The 10611-nt window shown below is 42.5% G+C and overlaps 2 protein-coding genes across 4 annotated transcripts; both read left to right on the plus strand.

Annotated features, from left to right (window-relative positions):
* Positions 1 to 126: 126 nt before the first annotated feature.
* LOC125489571 lies at positions 127 to 2862 on the plus strand. Its single transcript, XM_048625708.1, has 8 exons — positions 127 to 201; positions 286 to 401; positions 753 to 875; positions 1235 to 1369; positions 1583 to 1624; positions 1704 to 1845; positions 2139 to 2469; positions 2706 to 2862. The coding sequence occupies exons 1-8, from the start codon at positions 174 to 176 to the stop codon at positions 2860 to 2862; spliced, it is 1074 nt and encodes a 357-aa protein (XP_048481665.1). The 5' UTR covers positions 127 to 173.
* A 93-nt stretch (positions 2863 to 2955) lies between these two features.
* On the plus strand, positions 2956 to 8718 carry LOC105388511. Of its 3 annotated transcripts, none has more exons than XM_048625859.1 (12): positions 2956 to 3077; positions 3245 to 3420; positions 4066 to 4167; positions 4558 to 4721; positions 5173 to 5277; positions 5587 to 5754; positions 6026 to 6218; positions 6406 to 6559; positions 6916 to 7038; positions 7730 to 7843; positions 8099 to 8205; positions 8501 to 8718. In XM_048625859.1, exons 1-12 carry the CDS (start codon positions 3015 to 3017, stop codon positions 8556 to 8558), a joined length of 1527 nt encoding a protein of 508 aa, XP_048481816.1. In that variant the 5' UTR covers positions 2956 to 3014; the 3' UTR covers positions 8559 to 8718. The 3 variants fall into 3 exon arrangements, with proteins under 3 accessions (XP_048481816.1, XP_048481817.1, XP_048481818.1); XM_048625860.1 differs by having other exon boundaries at positions 7730 to 7837; XM_048625861.1 differs by having other exon boundaries at positions 6406 to 6550.
* The last annotated feature ends 1893 nt before the right edge of the window (positions 8719 to 10611 follow it).

The following is a 10611-nucleotide window of genomic DNA, read 5'->3' on the forward strand; positions in this document are numbered from 1 at the left end:
TCAGAATACAGACAATAAAACCATGGAATAAGGATTTGCTGATGTTTCTGTCTTTCCGACTGTCAAATAGAAAATTAAAGGGAAAAATATTATGATTTTATCTGAGTTCTTATCAGTTCTTATAAGGTTCTTATAAATAAATTGAAGATTGTGTGAATACCGGTATACACAACATGATGCTGCTCACAAAGTTTATTACAGGTTAGTTTGGTCTTGATTATACATAATAATTACTTATGTAGGAAAGCAAATATAATAATATTTTTTTAGGAATGAAATTTTCAGCTACATCGTTTGCCGTGTTATATAGCTGCCTATTATTGGATTGCTCCGGGATGGATGTTGAAGAAACTAACTCAGAATTGGAGCTCAAAGCTGTATTTATCAACTGTGACCCTCATGTAACTACCACTCTTCATATTTATAACCCCTGACCGAGAAACTAGTACCTACAGAAGGGCTAGTACGGGGCGCATTTAAGACGTGACAAGAGTTTTGCATCGCGCTCACACACATCGCGCAGCCTCAAGAGCAAGCGCGACGGAGAACTTTTGTCACGTCTTAATAGCGTGCCGTGCTACAGGGCCAGGATGAACTTAATCGAATACGTATTCTTTTTTTTGCGTCATATCTATCTAAATGAGTCATCTTGTACCTACCTAACTTTCATGCATTTGGTTAGTTGAATGATTACTGCCGACCCGTAGATAGATTTTTATGGTTTACGTTAGGTAATTTCCATGTACCTACAGGATATACTGGAGGAAGCGGAGGCGGCGAGGCGCGTGCAAAGGGAAGAATTGTTAACACACGGCAAGTTGGACGGGTGCCTGAAAAAGATTGGAATTACAGTAAAGCTCGTCAGTGATCCTGCCGTTAGTTACCTTTCATTTTTAACCGACTTCGAAAAAGGAGGTTCGCTTGTGTTTTTTTATGGGGCTGTAGCTGATTTTAGTTTAGATGTACAGATGAATCAAATATATTTTTTGACAATGTACAATCAAAGTAGGCTAACTTTACACTATTTGGGCGCTTCTAACACCGCAAAGACAAAGACACTGAGTCAGTGCAAAACTAGCATACTGTGACACACTGAACCGTATAGGCGCTCAGTCGGTGACAAACAGATTGGAACGCAGCCTAATGCCTACAACCATGGTATAGACTCGTAGTTACCGCAGCAGTGGCAGCGCTTTGAAGCTTCGTTATAGCGACTTCCCTGCTATTAACACAGATGTCGGAGGGTGAAGAGTACATCCCGGTGGAGCAGGTGGTCTCGGCCGGGGCGCGCGCGCGGCTGCTCAACCCCTACGTGCTGCGCCTGCGCAGGGACCGGCCGCAGCAGGCCTACCCACTCACGCTGAGGGGCGTATGTAATGTACCTATTGACTGTTGATAGACCTGTATTTGACTTTCGGTAAGAAGGCATTAGGTAGATAGTTTAGTACCCGCTATTATTTGAAAGATTAGAACCAGGAAAGTTCGTTTGAAAGGCGACTGCGACAGGTCGCTACACATTTTATACATTTACTTCTAACCATTAATACCTACTAATAGGTACTTAATTATGATATGTTTTTAGATCGTAACTGTTCAGAAGCAAGAGGATAACAACGAAACAGGGGTAAGATAATATTGTTTAACTTTCAAAAAAGCAACACCGAGTGTTCTTGAATGATTATTCTATTTGTAAAACATTTTAGATTCGGCGGCAGCGAGATATAGTCTTCAAAGAAGGCGATGAATGGGCCAAAGGCCTAGCGTATCTTCAGCAATGGATCAACAATTTCACAAAACCAGCAAACACTAACAAATCATCAGAAACGCTAAACATAATTACTGAGCGTATGTACCTATAGTTTACTTATGTAAGGAGAGGCAGAAATATGATTCTCTCAGAGAAGCATTGTTAGTATGAGAGGGGGTCAAGTTTCTCTGCCGCTGACCGTACCTCATATATTATTTAGCTATCTCACAAATCCACAAATGTATTTATTTACCGTGGTAGGTACCTTGCTGTAAAATCGGATACCTCCACACTGCTGTAGTTAAGTAACTTATTATGCGATGTAATGTTATGGATGTCTATACCCGCCTTTGTACAGTTCCATAGATTCACCTTGCACTAAATTTCCCAGGAATGAACAATTCATGCAACGCTGACGGCTTCGAGAAGTGGCATCGTACAAAACGATTCGACGAGAACCTTATAATAGACAATACAGTTCACGAAGCCAAGGACAAACACATACCGAACGTGCTATCAATAGTTAATCGATCTAAAGCTAAAAGGGTCCCAGTAGTAGAGGAAGGTATAGGAGTGATAAGTGTTGATAACAGGAAGTTTACTCTGTATGATATTGGTGAGCCTGTAGTGCGGCATACGGTGTCGGTGCAGCTGTTTGAAAGAGACACAGACAGGGATGGGAAGACGGTGTGGAGTGATGTCACTAATGGTGCTATTGCCAGGTTTGTAATAATCTTGTCAGAATATGCCCTCATAATACTACCGACTGGCTGGGACTATTCCTATATAGGTACTACAATAAATAGTAAACTTACCCATCATTGTGACCAAACGGTTCTTCGGAAGATTAGCCACTTCAACTGATAAATTGTAAGGGCAATTACCTATACGATACAATCCAATAACAAACAGAGAGATAGGAACTTAGCAAATGCTAAATTAACTTGATATATTTTAGCGTCGGCCCTCAGAAGCCCGAGTTTGAAGGTTCAAACTTGGCAGTCCATTATCGCTCTCTGGAGTGGCTGGACCGTGACAAGTTTGCGTTACCGAAGAAACCTCTTTGTCTACTGGTGTCTGAGGAAAACGAACCATCTGCGGGTATGATAATATGAGTATTATATAGACCAGGTAGTAAATCACGTAGGCTAGGATAGGACTGATAAGTACTTACTTATAAAAAGTATTGTTTAATTAGGTACTTTACATTTTCTTAGGGGAAAACAGCATACTATATTTGATAGTTCCTGCGGAAGATGTAAGCGGAATGGCTACCATGGTGAAAAGAAGTTCGAATTATTCCAAAGAAACTGATGATATTAATGATAACGTGAGTAATTTTTCTGATATGATAATTAAGGAGGTTTAACTAAATGTAAAACTGTTTAGTCTATATATACTCTATAGCTCTATACGTACCGTTTTTCACTGTCTGTAGCAGTTTAGTCTATTCGGTTTACTTCTAAACTCATAATAACAAGCAACACACTTGTCCAGCAACCCTCTCTAGTGACAGTACGCATTTCGCGAGCGTGGACCGGAAGCCCCGGCGACGACATGACAGTGACGTCACAAGATGGCGGCAGCTTCCTGTCGCTGCCGCTGGCGGCGCCACTGCGCGCGCAGGTCGACCTGGAGGCGAGGGCTGACGGCAATCAGCTGGTGTATGTTGGGTAAGCACTTTCGTATCATCGTGGACATGGACCCCTTCGAAAGAGTGCCGCAACATTCTGTCCTCGGCCTTCCACACTTTCTTATAAATGGTACAACACCTGGGATATACTCGTACTACACCTACGCGCAGTAGGTGTTGTTTTACCAGCAACAACAATACCAGTAGCAAACAATAACAAACTCGCGATATAACTGTCTCGATGAAGAAGACCAAGGATAGACTGACCACTAATCCTGCGGCAGACCACTGATCTAGCTTTGCTGCTCCCCTGTCCAAGGTAACTCACCTTAGTTCAGTTGTTGTGTCTGCCGCTAAGTTTTTTTTTTCTGATGACTCTGTTGTAGGTATATAGGTAGGTACATGATCATCATCATAATTATCATCAGCCTTCTATAGCCCACTGTTGGGTATAGGCCTCCTATACCCAACAGTGGGCCACCGTGTACGCCAATTCTTCCGGTCCTGTGCCGTTGGGTCCACTGCTATCCCGCAACCTTGCAGATGTCATCTGACCACCTGCCATGTCAGCAGAACACCTGCTAGCTAGATAGCAGGTGTTCTGCCAACAGCTCTTCATCCGTCTCTGGGCCACCATGTACCAGGTACATTATGTACGAGTATAACTAAATTATTATAACTGCAGCAAATCTGGCCGCATCTCGATGGCGGTGTCGGACGCGCGGCGCGCGCACAGCTCCGTCACGCTACGCGCCACCAACACGGGCCTGGCGGCAGCGAGGTTCACGTGAGTACCATCACCATTTATTTGTATTAAGTAGGTGCCTAGAATATGACAGGTTTGCCCGAACAGTTGGTTGGTTGCGCTGCGTTGCTTCGTCGCTGCGTAGATGTCCATAACTCCATAGCTATATTTTTTATGACAAAGCATCAAGGGGCCTCGCCTTAAGAGTTAGGAGAGTCAGCTGAGCGTGAGCGTTAATAACGGTCTATAGGTAAAAAACGCACAGATAAAGAATAATATGGTGGATGGGCTTATTAAGAATCGCCGTGAATTCTGTAGGCATAGAGTTTCTCGTGGAGATCCTGGTAACAAAGGTTTTCTCAGAATTTTCACACTTTTAAAGCGAAGCGCATAACAGATGTTAAAAATAAGAAACCACAAACATGTCACCAGGGCAATAGCAAAAGACTGCAGTCCTGAGCTCCCCTCCCTCCTGCAGCGGTCGCTCGGCAGCGACGTGGTCACTTCGGGCAGTCAGCTGATCCCGCCGCGACACACCAGGCGGTACACCCTGGTGTTGCCCGGTGAACTGCCGGCGGGGGTCACACGGTGCAAGGGTAATTAGTTACTGTTAATTTTATGATTAGCGAGGAAGGAGAAAAGCCACCAAATCAAAAAACCGGCCAAGAGCGTGTCGGACACGCAAATGAAAGGGTACCGTCCGTAGCCATAACATGGGCCGACCGCTGGAAATAAAAAAGAAATATTAGAATTTTTCCCCTTAACTTTTGAAATACTATAGTTACTACACAATTCTGAAAAAAAATTACCTGTATACCTCCAAGTACCTAAATACTTTTAACGAAAACTATAGCGGAATCTGTAATACACATGTCTATAATCATAAATAGTTATTTTTATACAACTCGACCAACTTATGACGCGCAGTTGGCCTAACTAAATGGTAATGTATGGATCTTATGGTTACGGAACCCTTTCATGTGCGTGTCCGACACGCTTTTGGCCGTTTTTTTCAGTTGTAAACTGCATTGTATTTCATGACCGCAGTGTGTTTGTTGAACCACAAGAACGAGTCGGTGGCGATACGGGAGGTGGCGCTGAAGAAGGGCGACCGTTGCTTCTGTGTGTGGCACTGCGACTGCGTCTGTCTCAGTGAGTCCCACATTCACTAATATTCCGACTATTATGAACAAAACAAGGCATACTTGAGGTACGAAAATGTTGATCTCCTATAGCGTCCTTGAGATAATCGTACCTACTTATTTTACCTTTACATTAGGTACCTGAGCGCACGGCTCTTTATGGCCCGATATAAACTTATCAAACAAGCGTAGCTATCCTTTCTGGTATGAAAGTAGAAAAATAGTTTTTCTACTTCCATGCTTTCTTCCTTTTTTTCTACTTCCATGCTTTCTGGCCACCGTTCACTCTACATCCTTTTCGCTAATAAAATCCTTACAGCCGATGACCCCAAGCTGCTCTGCCGCGCGCTGCCGGCGCCGCTGCTGTCGGCGGGAGGGGTGCCCCACGCCCGGCCGCGCCCCCGCAAGCGCGAGCCGCCCTGCGAGGCCGGCCAGCCCGGCTGCTTGGTCGCCATGATGGGAGCCGTGGTAGCTGTCTTAGGTCTTGGTATGTGTAAAACTGCTTTCATTATCGCTGAAGTTTTAGGCTAGATTGGTAGCTGTGTGAGTATAAGATTGAGGACAGAGATGGTTTTGTTATTACTCCCTATATAAAGCCGATGACCACATGCTGCCCTTCCACTTGCAGCTTTGATGATCGCCTAAACAGAATTTTATGTCACAAAGACTGTGAAATAACAATCCCACCTGCTGTAGCCTAGAATACCCTAAATATCTCATCTCCTGCCTGACGTAATGCACCCCATATAATTTTACAGGTCTACTAAAAGGCATAATCGGCATATTCATCCGCAAAGTGGCATACTACAAGTTGGATGTCGTATGCAGTATGCCGCGTCCTCTGCACAAATACCAGGAGCCGTGGCTGCGCAGCCGCCCGGTGTCGCTGGATGCGGCAGGCTACGCCGTGCATCCAGACACTGGCTTGAGGACTGTGCATTCTATGCCTATGTGAGTTTGGTAGCGCTGGTGATAAATAAAGCTAAATTCTGGACCAATTTGTTGGACTGATTAAAATGTTTTTTTCATAAGACAAATTGTTGGCTCGGTGGCGCTCTTTAGAAGCATATTTATGTGTATTTCATACTATCCACATTGCCTTCCACATACTTTACACATAATGATTTATTTCCAATAGATTGTCAATGCTGATGATGAACACAATACTGATCCCGGCGATCGCCTTCCATTACCTAGACAAGTGCATCAGATACTGCGTCCAACCGCAGGGCAAGGCGGGCAGCCTGATGCTGCAGCCAGCTTACAACACCATGGATATGCAGGTGAGTAATGTAAATAGACCATTACCACGCAAACTTTAGCTGTGGCTGACTCTCGAGTTATACTCATATAGGCTGAGAGCCGTTCTTCATATTGTAAGTAGTGACTGGAAAGTCACCCGACTGAGGTTTAGACAGTTCAGACCGATTTCCAATCATAATAGCATAATTTCCCCGTCGCGGAGCTGTTCAATAGCAGCTCCTACCGTATTGGCCCAAGCGGCCGAGTATATTTTTTTAGCGTTACACTCCGCTGCGAAGAAGGGTATTCCGTCTAAGCGTCTATCATTTGCTCCGGTTGCATCCATCAACGCAGCGGAGGCACTCACTCTCTGCAATTAATTCCTCTAATAAATTCCTCTCACCAGACGTCATCGCTGGAGTCGAAGAAGCGTCGGCGGCCGCGGTGCGTGCAGCGCTGGATGTCGCCGCCCGCGGAGCAGCTGTCCGCCGAGCTGTGGACGAAAGCGCTCGACCCGCACATAGACTCGGTAAGTATTGTTGATGTTACTGTCACCAGACGCCATCTCTAGAGTAGGTACCAGTAGCTGTCCGCAGAGCTGTGGACGAAAGCGCTCGACCCGCACATAGACTCGGTCAGATATAACCTAACAAACGTTAAAACATCCGATAATCAACACTAAAAGTCGCCTAACTTTTCAACGGTTAAGACGATTTCGATAAAATATGGCTGAGTATATAAAGAGCAAACCTATGTTTCCCCATAGGTTTGCTCTTACCAAACCAAAAAAAAAAATTGGTTCAGGCGTTTGGGAGCTACCCTACCACAAACAGACACTCTGATACACACACACACACACACACACACACACACACACACACACACACACACACACACACACACACACGCAGAGATAAACAAATTCGTTAAACTTCCCCTCTTTTTGAAAAGGTAAAAATACAATATAGTAATTGATTTAAAACACGCTACCATGTTCTCTTTGCGACGGCTGGATGGTGTAGTGGTTACGTGGTTGTAGTGACCCTGACTGCTATCTATGTCCATTGTAGTGTTGTGTAGTGGAATAACCCTCCAGTCCTGAAGGAGGCTCATATCCTGCATTGGATTATAACAGGCTAAGATGCTTATCTCAACCTTTCCGTGTGCCTCTTCACTATAAATAAACGACACTCGAAAGTAATGAATCAATCATTCTGCAGATGGGTCCTCAACTGATGGAGTCGTTTGGTCGCCAGTACGACGTGGCGCAGTCCTCGGTGGACTCAATGGTAGAGGATCCAGAGCCTGGGAGGTCTGACTCGGTCATTGTGAGTGTGCGTGCAAATATGCTGGTGTAACTTTCTGGTGACCATTTTTTTAAGCTCTGATATTGATACCAGGTAAGTATAACTTATACCTTTTTAGTTTTGAAAGCTCTAAATTTGAGTAAGTATAGGTCTCAATATTTCTGGTCGGTTTCTGGTAGGTTATTTTTGCAAAAGCTAGATTGTTTCTCTAACTGACGTGCCTTATACCTACCTAATCTACCTATCGTATGTATATTCAATACATATACTATACTGTCGTAGAAACAGCAAGAGTCTGCACTGAATGACCCCGCTGAGGATGACGAGGTGGCGGAGGGCAGGGCCTCCGAGACACAGACCTGCCTGCCCATGCGGCCGAGTGCTACAGGGTGAGACTATAGCAATTACTAAAAGGGCTTGTTTCAGAATGTCTGGTCAATGGCTATCTGTTGTATAAAATACATGCTGTCACTCTCTGTTATTATATTTTAGACAGTGGCAGCATGTATTTTATCCAACAGTTAGCCATTAACCAGACATTGTGAAACTAGCCCTAAGTATAAGTACCTCTACTCAGGACTGTAATGCACGATTGTAGTCAGAAGCGAACCGCAATGGACGTGGCGCTCCATAATAATACTACTGAAGAATACTGCTGAAGGTTATATAATTATGTTGTTACAGAAAGGAGCGGCGATGGCGTCGTCGGGCGCCCCAAGACCCTCTCTGTATAATTAGTTAGCTGAATATTACCTACAGTTTATTTATTTAAGATTATTTATTACGGTCAGCTAGCAGATACTAGATAGTCGGTTAGCAGATATTTGTTATGAGAAGTATCCTTACAATTTAAGTTACTTTTAAGTTAATCTTTTATTTTAAGTTGTACCCAATTGTTATTCCAATTTTTTAATTGATTTGATTATTTACCGTTACGTATAATAAATGTGTCTTATTGAATATGGTTTTTTATTTTATACGGGTTTAGGAGGAACTTACGAAATCCTTCCAGCGTCAAGAAACTTGCTGCGACGATCTCATTTTTTATCTCGACCAAACAGTCAATATAAACATTTTTTAAACAAAGTACAGTGAAACTATAAAGTCCTGAAATTAAATGAGGGCACTGCTATCTTTCATGTAGCAACCCTATATAGCGAAACATAACTGACTTTGATACTTGAAATTTTGCCTGTTAACTTCCTACCTATTTATGTATTTTAAAAACAACTCACCATCCACAAAAAAGCTCTTATACAAGCTAGAAGGTGTTAATATGAAGGCTAATAGTGAAACCAATAAATATTTATTTAGATAACGTTATTACAACTGTATAAAAAAACTGGATCTGTTGACGAAGGGCACACATAGTAAAGACATCAATTTCTCTTTTTGGACGGCCAGTTCTGTTTCTTCCAGGAGTTAGAAATATTCCATATTTTGCCCTCTTTGGCACGCTGGTCCGATATAACTAACTATAAAATAAAATAAAAAAATCTTTTTGAGTTACACAATGCCCCCCAAATTCACACAATGTGAATTTAGTAAGTAAAAACAAAATATATATCTTCAAGTATCAAAATGTTAAGGTTTGACTCAACTGAAACCAGATGAAACCTACAATCAATGGTATGTAAACAATGTTCGACTTGGGCTCTAAACCTAGGTTTATCGATAAATGAAGCGTTGGTACTAATAAAAAATTAGTTATTACAATTTGTACAATGCTACATACCCGTCATACACGCTGTAAGAGCGTAAACATCCTCCAAATTCGACAAAATGTGTCCAGCTTGATGTTCCGCTAAACATTGTATAAAAACTCGATAAATAACTTCACTAGCTTGACTACGAATATTTTTCTTCATCTTCCTAATTGCAACCAAGCGTAAATTGTTGCTTTTATCTAGATTATCCTTATAATTAATAAGAAATTTCAAAAAAACAGCCAACCGCCTATTGACATAAACAATTGTTATGACTTTTATGTTTCTTTTCTAATGGTGCCAGGCTCCTGAAAATTTTAGTTCCTCAAACATTAATTTCAGGACTTTATAGTTTCACTGTAAGTACTTAGATGTTATTATTTTGAGTGCTCGTGCTGAGTGAGGAAACCTTGAAGAGGATGGTCAAGGACTACTCCTCTATGAGCTGGTCAAATAAAAAGTAACAATGTCAAATCATTTGATTTGTCAACATGTCACTGAGATAATTTTGAGGAAATCATAATAATTTTCTATTATTTACACAGTTGAAATATTTACATATTGTTTACAGACTGAGAAAGTAACTGCCCAGCATGTATGCTAAAACGGGTAAGCAAATATTGTTTATGGTATTTTATGACATAGGTAGGTACTTACCTAACATGATAGGCTGCAAGGCCCTAGGGCCTTTGTAAGGCCAAATGGTCCATTAGGTACCATCAATAAATCCCTTATCTATAGCGCTCTACATGTATATTTCCAGGATTGTTGATGATAATGTGTGCGTGGTCTATGGTGAGCGGCATGGAGGGGGGAGAGGGGAGCAATGCTGAGGAGTCATCGCAGGTGGAAGTCAAGGCTTTCTTCATTACGAACGACCATAATGTTAGTAATGAACAAATTCATTTTATGCAGAGATGCCCGCTTACGCTATAGTTATCACTTTACTGTGGTTTTAGTTCAGTTAGTTTAATTGCCCATACAACAACGCGGTCACGTGTGTGTAGGTACTATCCTGTTCGTCCTCAACGGTAGGTATTACCTTTCACAGAAGCTAGAAGGCGAGGGCGACATGGAGCCGCGGCGGTT

The sequence above is a fragment of the Plutella xylostella genome, chromosome 15, assembly GCF_932276165.1.
Source record: "Plutella xylostella chromosome 15, ilPluXylo3.1, whole genome shotgun sequence".
NCBI classification, from domain to species: Eukaryota; Metazoa; Arthropoda; class Insecta; order Lepidoptera; family Plutellidae; genus Plutella; species Plutella xylostella.